General features: G+C 46.0%; 1 protein-coding gene across 1 annotated transcript in view; it reads right to left on the reverse strand.

Moving 5' to 3' along the window:
- The window catches only part of LOC120913145, a 41,956-nt gene that overhangs the window by 1,232 nt on the left and 13,224 nt on the right, over positions 1-27,500 (reverse strand). The window contains exons 3-9 of the mRNA XM_040322870.1: positions 26,010-26,183; positions 16,916-17,073; positions 14,812-15,010; positions 12,202-12,298; positions 9,068-9,239; positions 6,717-6,866; positions 1-104 (exon numbers count right to left, since the gene is read on the reverse strand). The exon at positions 1-104 is cut by the window's left edge and continues 21 nt beyond it. Of these exons, the coding sequence (XP_040178804.1) occupies positions 1-104; positions 6,717-6,866; positions 9,068-9,239; positions 12,202-12,298; positions 14,812-15,010; positions 16,916-17,073; positions 26,010-26,183 (1,054 nt within the window). The remainder of the gene's footprint in view (positions 105-6,716; positions 6,867-9,067; positions 9,240-12,201; positions 12,299-14,811; positions 15,011-16,915; positions 17,074-26,009; positions 26,184-27,500) is intronic.

Consider the following 27,500-nt stretch of genomic DNA (forward strand, 5'->3'; position numbering starts at 1 on the left):
TTTGTAGACCGCTGGTTCCGCAGGTCTGCTGCTCCTCCTTCGTCCTCCACTGCGGGCTGGAGAGCGAGCTCTTCTCTTTGGTGTGCTGGTCACCTGCAGGGTCTCTGTACAGAGAACAATGTGAGTAAGGTGTATTAGAAAAGCACTTTACACTTTTTACATTCACAAGTCCATTTCTAGGAGGTTACTCACAAAATAAATAATGCCTCGCTATAACCGAGTACTGACTAGGAACCAATCAGGCTGTTCGGTAAGGAGGAGGATCATTCGGTCACCCTCATCTCATCTACAGAGCTCTCTGATGCTTGCGAGGAGCAGAGAGCAAGAGATCAGAGATGTGAAAACCACTGGAAGTCCCAACTGATGGAAGATTATGGGAGCATGGTGTAGGCTGCCCTGAGCTGGTTCACATCAGGCAAGCAGTCTACTGTTGGGTGCTGGAGGATATTTGCTAAAGCACAAAAGAACCCCCTGGGGCCCTCACTGTTCATTAAGGTGATAATTGGCAGCAAGGTGCAGGACTGAAGGACTATTAATACAAATGTAGCGATACCCCCTCAGGAGCCGCTGGTTGTTGGGATCGGCGTATTAAGTTACCTTCTTAGTGTTGTCTAGGGGTGTAGTTGATGAGTAGAGTAGTGAGCGAATGTCCAGTGAATGAATAAAGGTTTTCAAATGCTTTATTTCCAGGCCCAACATCAACATAAGGTAGAGCAAGAAGGTTGATGAAGTGATAGAGAACTTTGCAGTATCAGGCCTGGATATGAGAAAGAGCAATCCTGCTCTCAACAGCACAGTAGTAGTAGTAGTTACAGTTCGTCGCCACTCTAGCCAGAGTGGGTGAAGTGCCCCCGGACAGACTCCTGCCACAAGCCTGGCAGCCGAACTGTCACTTTAGGTTGCTGGGAGGAACAGGCCTCTGCCACAGACCTTGCTCTAGGGCCTCTGCCACAGGCCTAGTACTTTAAGTGAACCAAACGGATTGAGCGAATCCTCCCAGTAAATTTAGTCAGGGTCACCGGGTGACAGTTGAAGTGTACCTGTCAATGTCCCGGTCACCAGATCCCCGATGGTTCTTTCAAGCCCTGTTGGACAACCCGCCTCCTGGTTCTCCTCAAGCCAACCCCCCATCGAATGGCACACAGCCTAGGATCTCCTCAGTAGAGTTGGGAACCCAGTAAGTCACTGGGGTCCCTGTCAGGAACATGGAGCTCCACGTAGCATGCGACCCCGGCCTGGAAGGCCATCGCCGGGGTCCGTTGGATGCGCACACCCTGAAGGTGGGTGTCGCACCTGGAACCCGCGAAGAACACAAAAATGGCGTCTGCCACAGATATACTCTTCCCCAGCATGCCCCGCGAGGGACAACTCCTCTAATTGGCTGCTGGGGAAAAGTGGCTCTGCCAGAACCCCTCTAGCGCCAACTGTCGCCCAGGGATAGGATCGCATCCCTGGAGCGCAGATGGACCTACAGGACAGTTCAGGAATGACAGCAGCCCAAATTTAGCAAATTGTGAATGGGAGCAAAATAACTCTCCCATTCCCCACTAACTTTAGCGTAGTGCCCATACTGAAAGTAAGGGGGGCGCTACACAAAGAAGACATATTTTATTGTTGAGCAGTACAATACAAAGACTTGATCGATAGGACCCAGGTAAAAGAGGAGCTTCCACAATTGGGACCAAGGTGTATGGTAGGCCCATGGGCATCTATAGACCCAGGAACCTGCCCCAACTTTATCACTGCTGTCCTGTCAGAGCTTCGACACAGATGAGAGTAGATAGTGGAGCAAAAACATAATGAGAACCCACAGAGAGAACAGCTGAGAGAAGGAAGAGCCCTCGATCTGCTGTACGAGGTGCTTAGGGAAGGAAGGACCCCAACCAGGAGTAGTTTATGCCGGCACTGGCTGTTATGCCCACACATTATATGACTTGCAATCACTGCGATACTGTTCTATCCTGAGGAAATGGACTCTGCGTAGCTTGCTGATGCTATAGAAACCCAACCCATCACTTACTACATCATTGAGAAATCTAAATTTTTAGGTTACATTTGTCTGAAATTTCTAACACAAGTTTAGTCTGAGAAGGACATTAGACTTTCCATGAGGAATGGAATCTACGCATATATATATATTAATATGTATCTTTACTTTGTCTGGCTTTGGCGACGGTTCTTTATAATTACACTTACGGGTTACCCTGTAGCCCCACCCCGCCGAGGAAGTTTTGATTGAACGCAACGCATTTGGGGGGAGGAACTGCGTATGACGTCACCCGCTGCTGTCCTATGGAAGAGATACTGAACGTTGTCGGCTTTTAAATGCTGTCATTTTAACTTCTACATGCGAGTAGTTTAGGTTTAACTTATCAATAAATTCTTATTGCTATACGGTGAGCACCTAGATCTTCTTTTTATTTATGACCTGGAGTCCTGGTTGACACTTAAGGGAACGTGAAAGAAGTTTATGGACGGTGATAACCTGTTTGACATCTGCTTGAATGACCACCCGTTTGCTCAGGGGTCCATGCAGTAAGGTGAGAGCGTTTAGTCAGACCAGAGGTGGAGGGATTGTCACGCATTGTGGATTTCTTCAGCAACGGTGAAAGACTTTGTGGAACCTGCTGTTCACCTTTTCTCTGGACTATCATTTATATCTTCTTGTAGCACTACCCCCTTAAGAGCTGCTGGTTTAGATTTGGGTTTTGCACGTTACCTCCAAGTTCGTTGTCAGGGGAAGAAAGTCTATAGAGATTGCAGTGTCCACACAAGATGTATAACCTGCTGCATAAAACTTGTGAAGAAAGTGGAGAGTATAGAGAGAAGGGGAAGGTTCAGGTACACGGTACAGAATGCACAAAAAATATCTAAAGTTCCAATCAGTCAGTCACCACTCCCTCTTACAGGGTATAGAGACATAATAGCTAACAGATTCCTTTTAAAAATGATTAAAAATAGATAAAAAACAATCATATAATGTGCCTGCAGTTTAGTTTCGTTTTTGCCGTTTGCTGGTTCTCTGATGTACAGAGAGCCAATAGAGGGCAGTCAGCCAATAGAGGGCAGTGATTCTTTGTCTAAAACTCCTCAGCACCAATCCAGTTTCGTTTTACACACAGTAATCACACCTCCTTGATTAGTCATCACCGTGAGAAATCTCCCAGTACTGTGGTCATCAGGAAACAGACAACCAGGAAGTGTCCAGAACAGAGAGGATTTACAGCAACATCAAAGCAAAAACGAACAATGAGGACATGAAACCAGGACTGCAGTAAGGTAAAGGAAGCTATTTAGCTAAAAAAAAAAAAATCCTTTAGTGACCCTTTAAGTGGGTATTGCTCACCCGGATAGACCACTCTTCACATGGCCTAGCAGCCGGGATGATGCACGAACCAGTATGAGAACAGTCTCTGCCACAGACCGTCTGAGAATGATCATGGATAGCCAGGAATCCTCTGCCACAGGATTAAAGTCCTGAACTTCCAGCCTTACAACAAAGAGCCTTTAAGCCGATCTGGTGAACTGCAAGACAAGTAGAGCTGTGGATCCCTTTATAACGAAGTCACCAGGCCTATCCCGAGACATTAGCTTGCTTTGCTTGGTCTCCTCCAGGGCAGGTCCTCCCCCGGTTTTCTTCGTTAAGCGCTTCCCTCACTTGGATGGACTGCTTGGGATCCCCTTTTGAATCATATGCCCCAGCCAGCATAGCTGGGCCTACTTAATAGAGATGCAGCCTCGGACCAACGTGGTCCCGGGGCTGGAATCACGCAGACATACCTCGCATCAGGAGGGCCATGAGGCGAAGGACCCCGAAAAACAGCGTCTGCCCCTTAAGTACCTCTTCCCGGCATGCACAGCGAGGCACCACTCCTACTGGGCTGCTGCCGAGAAGCGTCACCCAATACACTATGGTTTCCTTGTGTTCCAACATTAGCCTGAGGTGGTAACGCCACCTACAGGCAACAGTGGGAAATCCTATCAAAACACAACCATAGCCAGAACAGAGGCTAATTTAATGAAATTAAACAAAGTCTGAGCCCACTATTGGCTCAGACACCCTCTAAATTTAGAATAGCGCCTGAGTCATTGGAATCGGCAGGGCGCTACATTCTTATAATTTGAAATTTCATTATTTTAAAGACATTATTTTGTCATTTTAGTTTAAGGGTTTTGCAATGCACTTATATTCTATTTTATCATTGCCATTGAATTATGTGAAAATTCTTTGGTGTTCAGCTTGCATACGGGGGGTTGGTCTAAGAATTTTTTGCGCTGATTGCCCCTTCTGTTTTGTACATGTATTATTATATGTTGCACCAATTAGTGTTTTTTTATTTTATTTTTTATTAGGACCACTTGGTCCAATGTGTTTAAAAATAATAATCATAATACTATATAATTTTAAATTTGTGTCGATATCTGGTACAGAGTTGGAGTTTTCTGACTGGGACTGACTGACTTAGTTGACAAGTCCAATCCAAGTGAAGCCTAAACTGGGGGAAAGGCAAGGTGTGACATGGCCATGCGTTCACAGAGGAACGACGGCCAAATTATTATTGGTGCAGCATTTGCAGCTACATAGGAGAAATATTTGCCAGCACGCCATGAAACAACGTAAATAGCGTTCAAACGGATGTTTTATTGCATGATCAAAACAAAAAGGGGAGTGCAACGTTTCGGAGCCACGCAGGGCCCCTTCGTCAGGCAGCTACATAGGGCCCCTCTGAAATTTGGGGTCTGTATTTATGGAATGCTGTTGGCATCACACGAGTTCCCATACAAGTCTATAGCATTGCTTGAAGCAGGTCAAATGCAGGCCAAAGGAATGTCAATTGCAGATCAATTACACTTGTCAATGAATTGTAAATGCTTTTGGTGTCTAAATGATATCAAACTGATGATGTCATGGACACAAACCCAAAGCCTGTGGGTACTAGATATGCCGGATGGGTGCCGCCATTTCTCCCACTGTTACATAGACCTGGACCATGGCTCACATCTATCTAGCTGTCCATGAATCCACAATAAATAAGAGCTTTTATTTGGCTAGTAATTTGGCCAGTTAGTAGTTGGTCTTGCATAGAAGTCCTTTGGGGACTCTACCTCTTACTGCCTGGAGAGAAGGGCATTACGCACATTTCTAGCATGAACACATTGGCCCGGATTCACAGACATCGGCGCATATTTATGCCGCCGTAGCGTATCTCTGCCACCATAAGCACTGTATTCACAAAGCACTTGCTCCCACTCGCTCTTAAAGATACGCTGGGTTTTTGCTTTCTCGTAAGCCAGTGGAAGTGGGCGTGAGCCATGCTAATGAGGCGTGACCCCATGCAAATGATGGGCCAAGCGTCATAGAAGTACTTAAAACTAACGGCGCATGCGCCGTTCCGTTGCCGCATCCCAGTGCGCATGCTCAGAATCACGTCGGAACAACTGCCTAAGATACGCCTGATCACTGCCTACGACATGAACGTAACCTACGCCTAGTCATATTCACGTACAAGGTAAACGTCAAAAGATACGACGGCTTGTGTTCCCTGGTCCATACCTTTGCATGACTTGCGCCTCCTATATGGGGGAATAACTTTACGCCGGACGTACGACTTAGGCCTCGTACACACGACCGAACATGTCTGCTGAAACTGGTCCGCAGACCAGTTTCAGCGGACAGATCCGACCATGTGTACAGCCTAGCAGACAGGTTTCCAGCAGACAAAAGTTTTAAAGCATGCTTTAAAACTTGTCGACTGGAAACCCGTCCGTCCGACATGTCCGCTGGTTAGTACACCTAACCAGTGGACAGAAATCTCCTGCATGCGTCGAATGGATTCGACGTATGCGTGGAAGTATTTTACTTCCTGGTTTGGTGACGTGGCGGCGTCAACGTCATGTCACCGCGCTGTCTGTCCGCGGGGATTTCGGTTTGATGGTGTGTACAGCCATCAGACCAAAATCTCCGAGCGGACATGTCCGATTAAAACGGTCCGCGGACCGTTTATCGGACATGTTTGCCCGTGTGTACGAGGCCTTACGCAAACCGCTTATATGATGCGCCGGGCGCAACTACGTTTGTGAATTAGCGTATCTCCCTCATTTGCATATGTGCATAGAAAGTCTAGGGGAGCGGCAAATGCGCCCGGCGTAAAAATGCGCCCATGATACAACGGCGTTGGCAAGTTACGACGGTCGTAGGAAGCCTATTTTCAGGCGTATCTAGTTTTGTGGGAACGGTGCACAGATACGACGGCGCATAGTTACACTTACGTGGCGTATCTCGAGATACGTCGGCGTAAGTGCTTTGTGAATCCGGGCCTTGTATGCAATTTCCAGAGAAAATCGGCTAAAAACCTAACATTTGGCACTACAAAAATAAAAAATAAATTTGTGAGACTTTAACATCTACAATGTGGGCATCACAGCATTAGTAAAAAATTGCATGTAAACTTTTGGAAATTGATTTACGATCCCTGGAAAGTGCAAAATCGTGTGCAGCTCTGCACAGAAACCAATCAGGTTCCAGTTTTTTTTTGTCAAAGTTTAATTGAAGAAGCTGAAGTTAGAAGCCGATTGGCTACCAGGCACAGCTGCACCAGATTCTGGGTGCTCTAGTTTTAGTAAGTCTCCCCCTTGGTGTCAAAACAAAATAGGAGATCAGAACCAGGGTTCCAATTATGAAAAGGACGGTACAATAGTATTAAGCCAAAACTCACCAAGCTGTAGACTGTATATTGAATCCAGTACGCTGTCCTTCACAGGGAGCTCAATGAGAAATGAAGGATCTGGAATCCCAGAATCTCCAAACAGCTCTTCCTTCATCAGAATCTTGTCCGAAAAATACTCGGGTTTGTTCAGCAACTTCTCTGCAGAGGACACAGAATGTACAACAAGCTATTTCTATGGTGGTAGAATTCTGACTTCTACAAATTCCATAAGAGCACAGAGAAAATGTTTAGATTGAACCTGTAATCTCTTTACAAACCTCAAGTTAACAAAAAGACAGTGTGTACCGTGTACTGTAGTTCATCTGGATCTGTTGCCCACTCTGCCTGGGAAGGATACAGGTAAAGCAGATCTAAAGATACATTTTAGCTTTAGGTGTGATGCTCCATGGGCCTGCTAATCCTCATGCACCCAACTTTTAAATTCTATGTATGTAGAGACTACTTGGCCAACACATCTACAGTATACAAGCCTGTTGGACATAGATATGGATGCACCCCCTCCTTCTCTGAATGCTGTGCTCTTTCAGCCAAAACAGCCAATGGGAGGTCAGGTATTGATATCGAAAGTGAAGATTCGGCTTGAAATTAATGGTCAAGTTTATCCTAAAAAAAAAAAAAAAAAAAAAAAGGTGTTCCGTAGGGTTAACCACCCCCTAGATGCGGGCCTGATAGTTAAATTTTGGCAATACTTCATCGTCACTTCTATTTATGGGACATCATTGTTTTTGAAAATAGTGGGCATTTATATAGATGCACTCATCCTCTAAATATGTGTGCATTTTAAGCCCAAAAAAAAAAAAAGGAGCCAAAAGAGGAAGTCAGGTACGGATATTGGATGCGACAATCTAGCTTGCAATTTACATTGTTGAGGACAAAGCTCTGTGCAGGTCACCATTTCCTCCATACTAATGCCGCGTACACACGACCGTTTTTCGGGTTGTAAAAAATGCCATTTTTAATGGTCTAGAAAAAACGAAGTTAAAACGGCCTTGCCTACACACGATCGTGAAAAAAAAAAAAAAGCTCTAGCAAAGCGCGGTGACGTACAACACGTACGAGGGCACTATAAAGGGGAAGTTCCATTCGGATGACGCCACCCTTGGGGCTGCTTTTGCTGATTTTGTGTTAGTAAAAGACGATTCGCACTTTTCTGTCTGTTACAGCGTGATGAATGTGCTTCCACCATTACGAACGCTAGTTTTACCAGAACGAGCGCTCCCGTCTCATAACTTGCTTCTGAGCATGCACCTTTTTTCCACGTCATTAAAGCCCACACACACGACCATTTTTTACGATGTTAAAAATGTCGTGAAAAATTAGAGCATGTTCTATATTTTTAATGGCCATTTTTTACATCGTGAAAAATGCTCTGGAGCCGACACACGATCGTTTTTAAGGACATTAAAAAAAAAAATGTTTACAACCCGAAAAACGGTCGTGTGTAAGCGGCATCAGCCCCTCAAGCCATGTTTTTATGGAGCTGGGCCCCCTTTGCTGGAACCTTCTCCAAAGTGTTGTCAAAAGATTAAAAGGGTCCCTGGCCCTTTCCATTAAATGCACCGATGTGAACTACATCCATGGGATACCATGTTAAATGGACTGTAGTGTGTTTCTACAAAAAAAAGTGTTAACCAGGCCTAAAGCCCCGTCCGTACACACGGTCGGACTTTGACTGGCCAAAAATCACATCGGAATTCCCACAGAATCGCTTCTGAGTAAAAGAGAACATGTCTAAACTCAGACGGAATTCCTCAGAATTTCCAATGGAAAAAATCCGATGGGGCATACACACGGTCGGAATTTCCATCTGACCGTGTGTACGGGGCTTTAGAGTCTAAAAAGGGTACCTGTCAGGTTTTTATTGTGGTCTATATCCCCATTGGGGTGATCGCTCAGCACTTTTTCCTTCAAGGACTTCTTTCGATGAAAATTGTGAAAAAAAACAAAAAAACAAAAAACACACACACACACACACACACACACAGTGGTTTCTAACCCTACTAATAGAATTTGCACGTTTTTGCTTTGTGTTCCTCTGTAGAAGAAATTCTTATATCTGGGAGGTAACAAATGATAATCTCTGCTATGGGATGGTAGATAGCAATAAAAATCCTGACAGAGGATCTAACCCTTATGGCTTGCTTACACCATTGCACAGCTGTAAGGTTCCCATTCCTCCACATGTAACCGAGCAGCGTTAGTGGCATGCCATTTATGTCACCTAATGCACCTTTGTACATTTTTCCAAAAATCCGAAGTCAAGGAAGACTTTATTTTACAATTCAAAGTAGCGCTACCGAAATATAAAAAATTGAGTAAATGAGAGGTAGAGTACATACCTGCCTCCCGTATAATAGTCTGCAGTTCAGCTTTTGTTTCCTGCAGCCCCTGGAGCACCTCCAGACTCTGTCGCTGTACATCGCGGTAAGTCACAGAGAAGTAGAAGAGGACCAATAGACCAAGTGAAATGGAGATCTTGCGGGCTATTCCAATCCAGAAAGCAACATTCTCCTAGGAAAGAGCCAGAGAAGTGACCATACATAAACATCTCTCTATGGAGGTCCTAATAAAGCATTTAGTAAAAAATAATAATAAAAAAAAAAAAATTAAAAAAAAAAAAAAATGCACACCACACTGAAAAAGCTATACATTTCCTTCAAAATACACAATGGCGGGAAAATGGAGATGACAAAGCCACATAAAAAAGGGGGATATTTACTAAAGCTAGTGCACACAGAATCTGGTGCAGCAGTTTATAGTAACCAACCAGCTTCTAACTTCAGCTTGTTCAATTAAAGGGGTTGTAAAGGTTCATGTTTTTTCACCTTAAAAAGGAGTTGTAAATGAAAAAAAAAAAAAAAAATATTATATAATTAGATATCTATCTATCTATCTATCTATCTATCTATCTATCTATCTATCTATCTATCTATCTATCTATCTATCTATCTATCTATCTATCACCTTAATGCAATCTATGCATTAAGGCGAAAAAACATCGCATAACGCCGCCCCCCCCCCCCCCCCCGAGCTCCCGTTATACTTACCTGACCCCTAGAAAGTCCCGCGCAGTCCGAGATCCTCTTCGCCGCTCAGCCTGGCCGCTGATTGGCTAGAGCGGATGGGATTGAGAGCAGCGCAGCCATTGGCTGGCGCTGCTGTCAATCACATCCAGTGACGCAGCGAGGGGCGGGGCCGAGTGATACAGTGAGCGGCTATGGCCGCTCGCTGTATCACGGGAGCGTGCCCGCAATTAGTGACCACCATGCGAGCTCTCGCATGACTGTGGTTACCAATTGCGGGGAGGACCGAGACAGCCGCCGAGGAACCCCAGAAGACGTGGATCGGGGCCACTCTGTGCAAAACGAACTGCACAGTGGAGGAAAGTACGACATGTTTGTTATTTTAAACAAAACATTTTTTTTCCTGTACAAACGCTTTAATGCATCCTATGCATTAAGGTGGAAAAACATCTGACAGTTGTTTTCTTACATGAGCCCGTTCACCTGCTGCGCTCGAACCCTGACGTCCTCAGTGATCTCTCAAACTCTGAGCTACTGTATCAAGGCAGAGATAGTGCTTGCAAGGAGATTTGGAAAAGAGAAAGATCTTGTTTCAGGGATGGTGGAGGGAAACCGTAATAGCTAGGCCTCTCTCAGCAACAGTGGGGGGTGGCAAACACCCCCCCCCCCAGGCCGCTGGTGGAGCAGCACTAGCACAACTGCCACCTACCCCCCACCCCCATGGAGCGGCACTGATAAACCCCCCCCCCCACACGACCCCCTGTCCTTACCCTGGATGTGGGCGGTGAGAGCAGGGGTCCGAGCTCATGCGGCCATCTTCCAGCCCTGTCCTTATGCGTGGCGGGCTTGGGGGAAAGCTGCTCCTGTGTCCTCTCCTGGAGCAGCTTCCGCGGTACGTCTCCTCTCTGCTTCTCTTGGTGCTAGGTGTCCATCAATTGGCCGGCAGGAGGATCATATTCATTCGCTGTTGCAACACACCTGGGTGTACTCTGGGCGCACCAAGTCCACCCTATTTCGAAGCCTATTAGAGCCTCTGGATCTAATCTGGTGCAAAAACCCTGGCCGCTGTAATTCATGCGCAAAGTGCCCTGAAAGGGGCCGACACATGAATAGGGGCAGCCGTGGATAGATTCATGCTATGCATTAAATCTATCCTCTGCATATAGGGGGTGGCAAGGAGAGAGGGGGCGGCACCTGGGCGCCCCTAATGGACAGGCCACCCCTCTTTCCTATTTATAAAACAATTTGTAGTCCCAATGGTTCACATAATACAAGGTGTTCTCTGAATGGGTTGGAGACAAACAACCATGCAGCTTTAGTTTATGAGAGCCACAGCTCCCCATAACAGAAACAAGAGTTCTACTAAAATGGCCTGGGTAAATATTAAAGAAATGACAGCAAGGCATACACCTTCTGAAAAAATTACCTTATTTTTATATTACTGATTAAAATATGTCAACAATTCAAAGTTCTGAAGCTAGTTGATTAGCATAGCGGCCAGCTAGTATTTTTTTTTTAGAGGAGGTCATCAATGGCCACCACAAAAACTCTGGGGCCCGGATTCACGTAGAAGAGCGCATCTTTGTGCGGGCGTAACGTATCCTATTTACGTTACGCCTCCGCAACTTTGACAGGCAAGTGCAGTATTCACAAACCAAAGTTGCGGCGGTGTAGCGTAAATAGGCCGGCGTAAGCCCGCCTAATTCAAATGTGGAAGATGTGGGCGTGTGTTATGTAAATTTATTGTGACCCCACGTAAATGACGCTTTTTACCAACGGCGCATGCGCCGTCCGTGAAAGTATCCCAGTGCGCATGCTCCAAATTAACCCGCAAGAAGCCAATGCTTTTGACGTCAACGTAAATTACGCACAGCCCTATTCGCAAACGACTTAAGCAAACGACATAATCGACGGAAAATTCAACGCTGGCCCGACGTCCATACTTAACATTGGTACGCCTCATATACGCCTCATATAGCAGGGGTAACTTTATGCAAGGAAAATCCCAACGTAAACGGCGTATCTGTAATGCGACGGCCGGGCGTACGTTCGTGAATTGGCTTATCTAGCCGATTTACATATTTCTAGGCGTAAATCAGCGTACACGCCCCTAGCGGCCAGTGTAAACCATGCAGTTAAGATACGACGGCGTAGGAGACTTACGCTGGTCGTATCTTATACTTATTCTGGCGTATCCGATTCTTTGAATCAGGCACCAAGATGCGACGCCTCAGACTCAGAGATACGACGGTGTATCTGGAGATATGCCGTCGTATCTCCTACGTGAATCCGGGCCTGGGTTTACATTTCACAACAAATAATAATAAAAAAAAAACACAACACCCCACAAAAAACAAACCAACACTTTATTGCTCACACCAGCCAATATCATTTACTCCTCAACCTACAGTAAAATTAAATCTGATATACTTTAGGAACATGGAACTCACCGTCTTATCATAACTAGGCTGGGCATCTCCCAAGATATAGGAACAGATCGTCCTCTCCACATATACATTAGCAGTAACCAGTGTAAACAGGACCAGTCTGCAAAAAAAATAACCACATCAGGAACCAATACATCCAGCAACAGAAAAGCCATCATTAAAATGGGTGACTCTATAAGAAAAGAAAAACAACATTTCAGTGGTTCTTATCATAACACAAAATATTCATTTTAGTAACTTCCATCACAACTCCACATAGAATGGAGTGGAGGAGTGGAGCAAGAACAGCAGGCGGAGATCGCTATGTGGTCCATTCTACCGCTTTAAAAGGCCCAATTTTGCTTATGCAGGTCAAAAGGACAGTCTCTCTGAAATGGCATCTATAACCCCCCATATATATTCTCCTTACCTGCGATCCCCAGTGGATAATAAAAACCGGCTGTGTCGACATTACTCCTGTAGACATGTGACAGTGCCAAGGCCTAGAGATTGGCTATCATAAGGTAGCAGGTCAACTGCCTCCCCCCCTTTATCAGGAAGCAGTGCTTGCACTGGAGGGGGAGGTTGGATGCTTAGCAGGAAGGGCAGCTGCCCTGGGTGCAGAGTCTTTGTGTATTTTAGGGGGGGGGGGGGGTGTCATGAAGCTGCAACCCACAGAACACTTGTAACTAAGCTAAGAGCATATACTCAGCCTGACCATTCTTTACTGACACATCTTGCTGCCAGGGGCTGCCATACCTGGCTTTAGGAGCCCAAGCAGAGGAGGAGCAATGTCTCCAGTGGGATGGAGGTGAAACCCATGCTAGGCACTGACACTCTGGGGATGCTGGTTGCCCAAATTTATTTTGGCCATTTTGTAGTATCATAGATCCCAGCTGCAGAAGACTTTTGGGGGGCCCCTATATCAGGTAAAAGGTTGGCACAGTTTGGTAGCTTCGCCCTGGGCACCGATTAACCTTGTCATTGCACTACCCAAAAGAGCTGGGTATTTTCATCAGCTGCAGAGCAGAAAAGAACTGAAAGGAGGAACTGGTAAGCCCAGTATATATGTTCAATGTAGAATTCCAGCCAAAGCTTTATATTCTAGTTCTGGATAAGAGTGAGAAAGGATTAAGTCTTTACGCTTTTTTTTGCTCTGCATCTCTTTTAAAAAGGAGATGTATCCCCACTGTTAGTCCTGGTTATGATCACTGCCACCACAAGAGAGGGAAAGGGGTTGCAAAAATGGCATTGCTCCCCCTGGAAATAGGCCCCCTTTACACAGGCTGTCCGATCAGGTCTGCCTGTCAGTTTTTTTAGGTGGACCTAATCGAACCCTCCAGGCTCTTCTATGGAGAGGGGGGGGGGGGGAGTGCCATGACACCCACCGCCATCTGATCCGGTCCGCCCAAAAACAGACGAATTGAGGTCCTATTCCCCATCTGTCTGGCGGATCGGATGGAAACGAACAGGTGGTTTCCATCCAATTGCCCCATAGAGGAGAGTGGGACCGTGTCCGTGTCCACTCTGCATAGCGAAGTGGACCTGTCATCCGTCTGCTCAGCAGGGATCAGCGAAGAGATCCCCGCTGAGTAAGCAGATTCTGCTAAGCAGAGGCCCCCGTGTGCCATTAGCCTCCTAGGCCATGCTGCCATGTGTCTATGGGTTGTTAAGGCCTCCATTGGGCTACCTAGAGGCCCATTTTGACTGAAGGGCCGTTGCCTGAGGATCTAGCCTGGTACCACAGTGTGAAAGTGTCTTGAGGACATTAAAAAGAGGCAACCAATTTTTCCAAGGACATTTGTGAGTACAGCCAGGGGGGGGGGGGGGGGGGGGATAGAGATCCTAGACACTGTGTGCTGTTGTCATCCCTCTTATGCAAAAGTCATGGTGTTTGAAGAGGGCCTAGTCAGGACTGTCTTAATGAGAGGGCACACCTGGGCACTGCCCAGGGGCCCCAGCTGCATGGGGGCCCCTGAACTTCCCCAAAGCAGCTGGTCCTTGACCCCACGCTGCCCCGAAATTGGGGGCCCCATGATGGCACTGAGAGTGATAGATACACAGGGGAGGCAGTCTGTCTCCTACCTACTTGATGTCTTTTTACCTGCACTGTCATCATTGTAGGGGCCCCAGAGCATTACTTTGCCCAGGGGCCCATGATGCCATTAAGACGGCCCTGGGCCTAGTGTCCTGAAGAGCTCAGGCCATTTGATTCTTAGTAAAAGGACTGTGCTCTGACTGTCCATAGAGGAAGAGTAATATCAAGTTGCTACTATAAAGCCCAGTCCATTCTTGTGTAAGGACTTGGTTCACAGTTCTGCAAGAAAAAAGTTCAGTGTCTTCAAATTGTTACTAAGGGTTATTGGTGTATCCTACCGTTAGTCACCACCTATCCAAGTTCTTATTAAAGCATCAGAAAAAGCCTGCCCCTAGACAGGTTATTGAGCCTTAAGAGCGACTGGAACTGGGCGTTTTCTAGCAAGGAATCTACTGGGAAAGGGATCTGGGCAATCTACTTAGCAGCTCCTACAGGGGGAAAAAAAAAGTTAAATGAGGTAAATTTGCAGCGGGTTCTTAAAGTAATTTCTCCCCCTACTATTATGTAAAGAAGCGCAGTCTTGGATGTGGACATACCTGGCACCGGCAGTTCTTTGGGTGGAGGTCAGCAAGAAGGCAGCAGCACAGCCCATTAGGTTGTACATGAAGGAGTAGAGTGTGTTGGATTCCCCTACAACAAACTGGTGAAGGTAGGTGATGCGGTTGAAGATTTCGGAGAACAGCAGGCGCTGCTCGCTGGCAGACTGCTGCATTTCCTCAAAAGCTTGCTTCACCCCTAATGCACAAAAGGAAGGAGATTTCACAATGCTGGAGAAAAGCACTAAATTCATTGCAAAAAAAAGGGGGGGGGGGCTACGGTTAGACTAGGACACCCCGATAAAAAAAAAATATATATATATATATATAATAATCCATCATTGGAGAGACCAAAATATAAGCTAATCGTGGGCTAGGGGGGTAGACTGCGACCAGATCATATGCCATGATGGGAGAAAGAGGCAGAGAAGCAAGGTAATGGAGGAGCTACACTGGCCACTGGTTGTCTACCAGAGGGGCATAGAAAAGGAGGGAGGTTTTTAAGAGGCAGAGAAGTATAAACTGATTTCTCCTAGGAAAGTAATGGCAGGTCATACAGTGCCTTGAAAAAAGTATTCACACCCCTTGAAATTTTCAATATATATATATATATATATATATATATATATATATATATATATATATCCTAACCCTGCTTTAAAACCATCTCTACAACTTTATTCCAGATCTATCTGGTGTGTTCCTTGGCCTTCATGATGCTACTTGTTCACGAAAAGTTATCCAACAAACCTCTGAGGCAGTGGCGTCACTAGGGTTGGTGTCACCCGGTGCGGTAAAACATGGTGTCACTCCCCCCTCTGTCTAGGCTGCCCAGCACCAAGCAGGCAGCGCACGGGGCGCACCCCAAACCAGCCCCTGTAAATGATAGTATAGGGCAGTATAGTGGCAGGTTAGGGTAGTATAGAGTGGTATAGTGGCAGGTTGTTGTAGTGGGGTGGTATAGGACAGGTTAAGGTGGTATAGGGCAAGTTAGGGTTGCATAGGGCAGGTTGGGGTGGTATAGTGCAAGTTAGGGTGGCATAGGGCAAGTTGGGATGGCATGGGAAAGGTTGGGGTGGTATAGAGCAGGCTGGGGTGGTACAGGGCAGGCTGGGCATGTCAGCTAAAAAAAATAAAAAAATTTAACGACATTTATTATTTTCCTGCCAATTTATGCTGGTCTATCACATAAAATACATTTAGGTTTTTGGTTGTAACAAAATGTGGAAAATTTCCGGGGTATGAATACTCTTTCAAGCCACCATACATTTGCTATGATATGCAAAGTCATGGCGCAGAGTTTGACACCATTTAGGGATCCAGGCAAACAATCATGTGTTCACGAAGTATAGGATTCTCTTTATTTTGGACAAAAGGGAAATATATATTTAACACACACACACACACACACGACAAATTGCTCACCACTTTCTTACTCAAACCTTGTCTGGGTTTCCAAACGTCTGTGCATGTTCCATTGCATGGTTTGTGGGCTGGTAACATTACTAATCACAGGTAACAATCTGATAAGTCAATACCATGGTCAGCAGGTTGGAATTTGATTCTGGACAGCTCTGCTGATACAACCAGATAATCCCATCAATGGTGTGTATGTAGTTTATTTACATTCAGAGGCTTCCAGTGGCCCATGCCAACTCTGGGGGATCAGGGGAAGATTGGGAGCCTCTCCATAGTGTGTCTGCCTGCAATGTACCCAGGGGCGGACTGACCATTGAGTCACTCGGGCACTGCCCGAGGGCCCCATGCCACTAGGGGGCCCCATCCGGGTTGCCAGGCTCAGTAAAACCAGGGACAGTATGTAAAAATCTGTGTTTTTTTTAGATCTGTCCCTGATATGTCCGAAAATGACATGCTTTTAATGTGAATATCCCAAGATTTTAGCTGCCCGCCTCTGCACTACCTCCTGGCGTGTTGGTCATCTGTAAGCCAGAGGGGCCCCATAATCTTCTATTGCCCAGGGGCCCCATGAGTTGTCAGTCCGCCCCTGAATGTACCTATAAGATACACTTCTCTAGTGGCTTCACTTTCCATCTCTCGCTGAAACCCCACTGCGTACAAGTGCATTTTATACCCAGCGACTCACCAGTGGTGGATTCTTGCAGGGTTTGCTTCAGAAGGTGTCCAGTGCGTAAAATTTCCTCCTGAGACTGCAGAGTTGCATTTTGTGCCTGCATCATTTCTTCAGCCATTACATTTGTAGCTTCCAGTTGGCGAGCTACACTGTCAGAGTTGACGGTCAGCCTGAAGGCAGAGAACATATTCATACAGTCATAGGTGTGCGCAGCCTATGGCATTAGGGTGTGCACCCCAAAGCTCAAACACACACTACTCACAATGTTCATTCAGAAAGGGAAGGGGCTGATAAATACATATTTTCCAGCCCCTTCCCACTCATCTTAAAACATCTCCACAGCAACAGCTGGTAGGAGAGGAGAGGAGGGAAGCCAGAAGTGCTGCAGAGGGGAGGAGTGGGGAGCCAGGGCAGTAAGGGGAATTTGTGCTGCACAGGGGGATTAGGGTGTGCCTGGGCACACCCAGCACACCCTTTGCGCACGCCTATGCATACAGTAATGAGAAGAATTCTGTTAAAAGCATCATTTTGGGATAAAAATGCCATTTCACCAAGTTTTGGGCAGGGAAGTAAACCAATTTCTTTCGCCCTGCAGGGTGAAATAAATATTATGCCCCTTCTCCATGTTTGTAGTATGTTCAATTTATGTCAGTTTGCAAAAATAAATAAATAAAATAAATGTTAGTTTGTCTCAAAATACCACACTCCTCCATAGACCTAATGCAAGAGTAGTTAATCTGGACATGCATATCTATACAGCGGTCTCACGTTTGCACATCCGACTACCCTTTTAAATCTGGAAGTGACGTTAACAAGGTAGGGTGAGCCAATAGGTTCATTTTAAGTTTAAAAGATAAAGAGTTCCCAAACCCCCCTTGTTTAGTAGCGGATAGAAAAGGTGGTGGTAGGGGAAGAGGCCAGTTATTGATCAGGAAAGTGATGTTTCTTGGGCACTCTGGTCCGGCCGCACCTGGAGTATGCTGTCCATTTCTGGGCACCAGTACTCAGGAAGGATATGGAGAGAGTCCAATAAAGGACAACAAAACAAATAAAAGGGGACTGGAGGACGTTAGTTATGAGGAAAGGTTATGAGCACTGAACTTGTTCGCTCTGGAGAGGAGACGCTTGAGAGTGGATATGATTTCAATGTACAAATACTGTACTGGTGACCCCACAATAGGGATAAAACTTTTCCGCGAGAGGGAATTTAATAAGACACGTTTTCATTCACTAAAACTAGAAGAAAAGCGATTTAACCTTATACTGCATAAGAGGGCCCCCCGCGACCAGGAAAGCCAGACTCCCCCAATGGAAGGTTGGGGAGCTGATGTTTCCTGGCAGGCGGGACATATTCTGTGGCCTATGATATATAGCATGCACTAGGCCACAGAAAAAGACGTAAAGTGCATTGTGTAGTAATCTTGGTAGGGTGTGATACATACACCATAAATACTAGAGTAGGAGTAAATAAAAAGGTACAGTCTACATCAGGACATGATAATGGGCCTTGCACAGGGGCGGACTGACCATCAGGCAAGGACCGAGGGCCTGTGACCAGTAGAGGGCCCCATGACAGCTTCCCCTTCAAACTACCGGTCAATCACAGCTAGCTGACGGGTAGATCGGGTCCCGAATCACTGATTCATGCCAAGAGACTGCAGTGTAAACAGACCTCTTGTGATGCGCGCCTCCGGCCGGCCCCTCCTCCTTTTTTGTCCACCTCAGGTGCTTCTATTTGTCATCCCCTCGGACAGAGGAGAAGAGAGGAGGGGCTGGCGGGGAGGAGCCCATGCCGAGAGGTATGTTTACAGCCGCTTCCTGCATATAGGAAGGAAAGCTTGTATGCTGTCCTGTGTCCCTATACAGTATGTACCCAGCATCCTGAACACTGCCCCATGCCCTAGAGTTAGTCTGACACATACCCTGCTCTCTCTCTGCCACATACCCTGCTATCTGCCCCCATGCCCTGCTCTCTGCCCTAATGTCTGCCCCCCTGCACTGCTCTTTGCCTTCATGCCCTGCCATCTACCCTATGCCCTGCTCCGTGCCCCATGCCCTAATGTCTGCCCCCATGCCCTGCTGCCTGCCCCATGCCCTGATGTCTTTCCCATGCCATACTATGTGCCCCCATGCCCTGCTATCTACTCTATGCCCTGCTGTCTACCCTATGCCCTGCTGTGTGCCCCCATGCACTGATGTCTGTCCCTTGCCCTGATGTATCCCCTCATGCCTTCCCCACACCCTGCTTTGCCCCATGCCCAGCTTTCTACCCCATGCTCTGATGTGTGCCCCCATGCCCTACTGTCTTCCCCATGCGCTGCTCTGTGCCCCATGCCCTGCTCTGTGCCCCCATGATGTTTGTGGGTGTGGCTTATGTGGGCAGGGATACAGGGGGCCCTCATGATCTCCTGTTGCCCGGGGGCCCCATGAGTTGTCAGTCCGCCCCTGGCCTTGCAAAACACAAGTGGAGGATTCCTTGTGTATATTGTATGTATAATGCACTAAGGATTCTGTAAGATTCTTAATGAGATGCCGAGATCTTTGTTTTCGGTTCTGTAAAAACTTCAATAAAAAAAATCATTGAAACCAACTTCATTAGGAGGGTTTTTACTGCAAGAGCGGTTAGGATGTGGAGATCTCTTTCAAATGCGGTGGTTTCAGTGAGGGGGCATCAATAATTTCAACAAACTAATAGATAAGCACTTGAACGACCACAACATACAGGGATATACAATGTAATACGGACATAAAATCACACACATAGGTTGGACTTGTGTCTTTTTTCAACCTCGCCTACCGTGTGCAACTCCAAGGAGGTAACACAAAGTTAGCGAGCGGATGCCTAAGGTGCCTTACAGCGGTCTTGTGTGAAGTGAGATGGTCGTCATAAAGGCCCCTTTTTAGACCTTCATTCATCAGTTCATCTTTTCTGAACAGCAGCTTTGCTAAAATGGAAAATATGAAAAGGAGTTGGAGAATATGGCCAATTGCCGAGTAATTCAATGCCAGTCAACCTGGAGCGACTGACCAAATCAGCAGGATCCATGGTACCCATTTTCCATCTTAGTAGGTCTTATCAGACAGATCAGGTGGCAATCACCCTATGTCTTTGGGTACTCTGCCAAACTCCAGCTAAAACGTTTGAATAAAAAGGGGAGAATTTCCATCCCTGTCAAACTTTTGTTGTAGTGTCACACTTGACTAGTTTTTAAAGCGGGAGTTCACCCATAAAAAATGTTTTACCCGTAGATTGATGCTCATTTTGTCTAGGGGAATCGGCGAGCAGTACTTACCGTTGTAGAGAGCGATCTTCTCCGCCGCTTCCGGGTATGGGTCTTCGGGAGTGGGCGTTCCTTCTTGATTGACAGTCTTCCCATACGCTTCCGACATTCGCATCCATCGCGTCACGAGTAGCCGAAAGAAGCCGAACGTCGGTGCGGCTCTATACTGCGCCTGCGCACCGACGTTCGGCTACTTTCGGAAAATCGTGACGCGATGGATGCGACCGACGGAAGCCTATCGGAAGACTGTCAATCAAAATAGGAACGCCCAGTCCCGCAGCCCATACCCGGAAGCGGCGGAGAAGATTGCTCTCTACAACGGTAAGTACAGCTTCGATTTTAAAACAACTAGCCGATTCCCCTAGACAAAACGAGCAGGAATCTAAGGTTAAAAAACGTTATTTCCGGGTGAACCTCCACTTTAACTCACTTCCTGTTGTGACACAGAAAGTGAGGAGTAATTTCTCCAGAGGGAAGAGATCAACAAATGCAAATGTGGAAAAATCCACGTTACCCCCACTGTGATCAAAAACACTAATGATCTACAAACAATAATTAATGCCACAAAGTGCAAAAAAAAAAAAAGCGTGTACAACTACTCTTAGAAAGTATAGTGAATAAGGGAGAAATCTCCTTAAAGACACAAACAAAATATATATTCACTCTATAAATATGACTGGTGCTGCATTTAACGGTTTAGCCGGAATATACAGCTAAAAGGAGAAATGTCAAAAGTGGGTACAAATGCGCAACCTTTTATGTGCAAATTAATGTAGCGCTACCCCCCGCAGGAGCCGCTGGTTGTGGGATCGGCATATTAAGTTACCTTGCAGGGTGTCTAGGGGTGATACTAGTGAGTTGAGGCAATGAGCGAGTGTCCAGTCATCAATTGGATTTTCTTCAATGTTTTATTCCAAGGCCCAACATGGCCAACATCAACATGAGGCAAGATAGGAAAGGTTGATGAAGCATAAGAACAACTTTAGTATCAGGCCTTGGATATGAGAAGAGCAGTCCTGCTCCTTACAATAACGAAATCAGTTCGTCGCCACTCCAGCCAGAGTGGGTGAAGTGCCCCCGGACAGACCTCCGTCATAAGCCTGGCAGCCAAGGTGTCACTTGTAGATCGCTGGGCCTTTGCCACAGGCTTAGGATTTTAATGAGCAATGATAGGAACAAGCAAATCCTCCCAGTAAATTCAGTTAAGGTCACCGATTGACAGCTGCAACGTACCTGTCAGTATCGTGGTGACTAGATCCCCGATGGTTCGTTCAGGCCTCCTGGATAACCTCTCTCCGGGTTCTCCCTGAGCCGATTCCCCACCGTACAGTTCTCAGCTTAGGATCCTCTTGGCAAAGGTTGGGACCCAGCAAGTCGCTGGGGCCCCTTTCAGCATCAGGATGGAGCTCCGCATGGTGTGCAACTCCGGCCAGGTAGGCCACGGTGGCGGGGTCCATGGATGCACGTACCCTGAAGGTGGATCCCGCACCTGGAACTCGGACCCCGCGAATAAGAAAAGGCGGACAGACGGACCTAGAATTAATGGCGTCTGCCCCAGATATACCCTTCCCCAGCACGCCCAACGAGGGAAAAACTCCTCTAATTGGCTGCTGGGCAAAAGTGACTCTGCCAGAATCCTAGCGCCAACTGCCGCCAAGAGGTGGAAACGCACCCCTGAAGCGCAGACTGACCTACAAGTCAGTTCTGAAAGGACAGCAGCCCTGCAATTTAACAAATTGTGAATGGGAGCAAAATAACTCTCCCATTCCCCACTAACTTTAGTGTAGTGCCCATACTGAAAGTAAGGGGGCGCTACATAAAGATGCAAGTGAATAAACCAAATTTAAATCGTTCAGTGTAATATAAACACACAAACCAAGTCCACTTGAAGGTGGCTGAAAACACAGCCAACTGTGATCTATCACAGAGATCGTAAAGGCTCAGCAAGTCTCCACACGACTCCACGGCAAACGATCGTTTTCTCCTCTAGTTCGAACCGTTCTTGCTCCATCAAAAATAAAACGTCCCTTTATTTTGATATTTCAGGGTACTGACATCCAAACAAACTTTTCATATGAGTGAGTGAGAAACTTGTATAGCGCTACATATGCAAACTGAATCGCCTCAAGGCGCTTGGTATCCATTTCCTACATTTTTTTTGCCTTCAGAATAGATGGGTTTTGAGTTTTTTTCTGAAGGCCTGGCGATCCCCTTCCGTTCGGATGCTGGTTGGTAAGGCGTTCCATAGTCGCGGTCCTTGGACTGCGAATCTTGGTTCTCCTTTGGACTTGTATCTGGCTTTGGGTATTTGGAGTAGATTTTGGTTGGTAGATCGGAGGACACGATTTGGGTTGTGACATTTAAATTTTTCGCATAGATATTGGGGTGCACTGTTTTGTACACATTTGTGCGTCAGGCAGAGTGCCTTAAACGTGATTCGATCTTTTACGGGCAGCCAGGGAGGGAGAGATTGATTCCCATGGTTTTTTACCTGTTACAAGTCGTGCCGCCGTATTCTGGACGACTTGTAGACAAGCAATTTGGTATTTTGGGAGTCTGAGGTAAAGGGCGCTTGCATAGTCGAGTCTGGAGTTGATTATCGTTCCCACCACGACTGCCATGTCTTCTTTTGGGATAAAGGGAATGCGTCTACATAGTAGACACAGCAGATGGTGGGATCCGCTGACAACTGAGCTTATTTGTGCATCCATATTCATGTCCGAGTCAAAAGTGACGCCAAGACTTTTGACTTTGGTGCTAGGGGTGATGGTTTGTCCCAAAATGGGCGGGGGCATCCATGTTGTCGTAGCAAGTCTTTTTTGGTTGGCGTGGAACAGAAGAAGTTTTGTTTTTGAGCCATTGCGTTTAAGGCAACTCTCCGTCATCCAGTTCTCTATTAGAGTAAGGCATTTCTCTAGTCCGAGATAATGATCCTTTTTGTTGCCGATACGAAAATAGAGTTGGGTGTCATCCATGTAGGAATGGTAGAGTAAATTCTGGTTACTGATGATTTCGAGGAGGGGGCGGAGATAAATATTGAATAGTACGGGCAACCCCTGAGGGACTTCGCATGACACCGTGCGTTTTTTTAAGAAGTGAAAGGACCTAGTTTCACTATCTGTGATCGGTTTTCCAAAAAGGAGGAGAACCAGGGTAGATCCAAGTCTGCCACTCTAGCTACTTCAGCTATGTGGGTCAGCAGCAATTTGTGTTCTACTGTATCAAAAGCTGCACTCAGGTGCAACAGTACCAGAAGACAAGATTCTCCTTCATCTGCAGCTCCGAGAGCGTCATTCCATATTTTGAGAAGTGCTGTTTCCATTCCATGATCGGGACGGAAACCTGATTGAAATGGGTCCAGTAGTTTGTTGGTGTCTAAATGGAGTTGTAGTTGTTGCACTACTGCTTTCTCCATTACCTTGGAGAAGATGTTTAGGCCCGTTAGATGTTTAGGCCTTGTATAAAGAAACGCAGTGTCGGGCGGAGCAACACTATCTGACGTCACCACGCCCCCAGCTGACTGGCTTGAGCCGCGGCTGGACGACAGCAGAGTTTTTTTAAACTGTTTTACTATATGAAAAGTTTGTTTGGATGTCATTACCCTGAAATATCAAAATAAAGGGACGTTTTATCTTTGATATACTGCACCAAGAAGCTCTTTATTTCTTCCCCCTACAATACATCCTGTGCCGGGAGTGATTTCCAAACGTTGTGAGCAATCCTGTCCGTGGTACGATCGCATGCACCTGTTCCAGACGCCGTTTGGTGGAGCAAGAACGGTTCGAACTAGAGTAGAAAACAATTGTTTGCCGCAGAGTCGTGTGGAGACTTGCTGAGCCTTTACAATCTCTGTGATAGGGATCCATCAGATCTGGTAAGTGGCTTTTCTATACACCATTTCTGCAGTCTGGACGAAGAGTGCTTCTTACCCATACCGTTGATCACAATTGGCTGCGTTTTCAGACACCTTCAAGTGGACTTTGTTTGTGTTTTATATTACACTGAACGATTTAAATAAAGTTTATTCACTTGCATCTTGCACATAAAAGGTTGCACATTTGTACCCACTTTTGACAAGAGATCAACAAACCCCAAATTTTAATATATATATTATATATATATATATATATATATATATATATATATATATATATAAATATAATTTTTTTTTTTAATAGAATCAGATTTTATTAAAACTTTATACATTTTACTTGACAAAATACACATTTTCTGGTACAGGTTAGTGCGTTTATGTATTTCCTTATAAATGTAAAATTGGTAACAGTATTGATTTTAAAACCTACCCTAGATACCTCCACACGGAAATCCAATGCTCCGCCAATCCAACAAACCAAAATATACTGAAGATAATCCTCTTCAGGCAACAACTTGTAGATATCTGAAGAGTGTTACATCCACAGTCCAGAAACTACACTTTCTTCTTTAGCGCCCACCAGGCTTAGCAGGAATAGGCCTTTTTTTCCTGAACCAACATGCCCTGGGCTGCAACAGAACCCTCAATGCCATTTTGAAACCATAGTGCAATTTGACCTTCGATCATTTTTCACTATACATTCCACAGCCCCGACTTATGAATGGACATTGCGCCTCACTTCCAAATGACCTTACAAGCCATCACTGTCAAAAACTCTCACAGATCGTTCTTCCGATCCCACTTCACTACCCCTATATTGGAAAGACTTTAAATCCAGTCCTAAGGGGCATCCTTTTTCAGCAGTGTACTAGGCTTAAAAAAAAAAAAAAAAAAGAAAAAGAAGATTCCACGCCATCATAACTAGGGGTGCAATGGATCGTCACCGATCCGTGATCTGAACGGGTCACCCCGTTCAGATCGGCACACCACGCGATCCGCGGAGCGCTCCGGAGCCTCGGCCGTAGAAAAGTCCCCGGCTTCAGCCTAGCTCCGGAGCGGCGGCCATCTTGCTTCACCCCAACCATATACAGATCGGCTGCGATTGGCTGGATGGGATGTCCCGTCTCTGCACCTGATTGGCCTGCTTGATGAGCGCCCTCTCTGATTGGAAGGCTGCCCGGATTGGCTGGCTGTCTTGGCGGCGCTCTGGGAATCAGGATGAACGTGTGGAGCTTGAGGGGGAAAAGTGAGCGCCGCTATGAAGGACGGGGACTCAGTGTTCTTTACTAGTGTGGGGGCAATGTTGGAGTGGTCTGGAATAGTGATGACGAGTGGGGACAATCGTGGACATTACAGTGCAAGTACAATGAGTTGGCCATTATATTACAGTGATTACTAGTGGGGGCAATGTTAAACTGGCTATTATTACAGTGTTTACTAGTGTGGGGGCAATGTTGGACTGGAACAGTGATGGTGATGACGAGTGGGGGACAATGGTGGACATTACAGTGACGAGTGGGGGGCAATGGTGGACATTACCATATAGAGCCATTGGGCCAGCTAGAGCCCAGACTTGAATCCGATTTTTTTTCATAATTTTTTTTTTTTGCTGATCCGAAAATGATCCGATCCGTGACTCCTTTTCCGAGGATCGATCCGATCCGTGAGTTTTTTGATCCGTTGCACCCCTAATCATAACCACTCAAACTACACACACACACACACACACACACACACACACACACTCTATTGCCTAGGGCCACAACGGAGCCATCTATTTACCTTAACAAAATTACTACAATTATACAATCAGTCTTACTCAATGTTGCAGAAACCCGCTATCTTAAAGATATTATGAATATATAGCAAGTCTGCCAGAGGTTTTTGATAAATGATAGGGCTTCACAGGCACAACTGTATCCTGAAGATCTAATCATACCAGATCACATACCTGAGAATGATGTCCTGGGTCTTCTCCTGCCACAGCTCATTCTGTAGGTAGTAACAAATACTGTGAGCATGGGTAAAGAACTCTGTATAGGTGTTAAATGCCACTGAATCCATCCCACGTGTACACTGGCGGAGAGTGCTGCGGTCTGTGCAGGCTGGGTAGTCTCTCCCTGATCTGAAAGATATATATTCCTTGTAATAGCAGAATACATAAAGACAGATTGAATATTAAGCTTATAATAAATAATAATAATAAATTACTACTATTTTTTGTAGGTTCAAAAACATGCATTACTGTTTTTGTTAGGAGCCTGTAAAGCATTGCACCCACGATCCTGCAGACTGTCTGCCTAAACCTCCAATACAGGCAGGCAGTTCCTAAATGACAGGAAGCTCAATGAACTACTTAGAGTGCTCAAGAATGCCCTGGTAGTTCTCTGAAAACTACAAGCCAACAGCCGCAATGGATGACGGTACTTGTAGTTCATTGATCACAGGGATCTGTAAATTAATGATATGGCCATGTGGGAGGGGGCACGCTATTTGAATTGTGACAGCAAGTGGGGGAAAAAGATCCCCGGCTCGCTGTCACAAGGGGGGGGGGGGGGGGGGGGGGGAGGAAATCAGAGGGAGGGAAGAAGGGTCGGATGCTGAACACGTTACACCTAATTTAACATTTCTACAGTTACACAGTTGTAATATGGCAAAGTATAGGCTTCTGTATGAGTCTAAGCAAGAACCAAATCCAGTTACCAATAACATCACAGGAAGCTATATTAGGTGGACTTTACTTTGCAGGATCAATAGGTATTTGAGGGACACCAAGAGAAAAAAAAAAAAGGGGGGGGGGGTTGGGGTTGACCAGAAAGAAGTGCAGACGCATTTATAAATAAAAGCTGCAGCACATGCACATGCGATCAGCAGATCATGGATGCAATGCAGGGCTCCTGCAGACTGTCAGTGTAAGCTGTCGGCTCATACCTCATATGGGCAGGCAGTTACAAAATTACAGAAAACAATGAATGTGCATTGAGCCAACAGCCACAAAATAAAAAAGGGGGGTCATTTGACAGGCCTTTACATTTTCTTTTTATTATTTTTTGGACAGATAGAGTACAAAATGACATATAAATTAGAGCTGCACGATTATTGGTTAAAAAGATCGTGATCCCAATTCGACCCCCTTTAATCCAGCAGCTCCACAATTCATGTGGGAGGAAGGGGAAAAATGTTTATCAACAACATTGCTCAGCCGCTGAAAGATAAAATAAACATTGTATCTTTCCGTTTAATCATGTAGGCCCCTTTCACACCTGCGGACTGTATGTCAGTTTTTCATCCATCCATTTTCGGATGAAAAACGGACATACATGTATCCCTATGGGATCACGGATAAACACACGGTCCGTGTTCATCCGATCCCCCCATAGAGGAGATCGGCGATCTGACAGGGCGGTCCCTGCACAGTGTGCAGGGACCGCCCTGTCATCTG

Source organism: Rana temporaria, chromosome 9 (assembly GCF_905171775.1).
Source record: "Rana temporaria chromosome 9, aRanTem1.1, whole genome shotgun sequence".
In the NCBI taxonomy this organism is placed as follows: domain Eukaryota; kingdom Metazoa; phylum Chordata; class Amphibia; order Anura; family Ranidae; genus Rana; species Rana temporaria.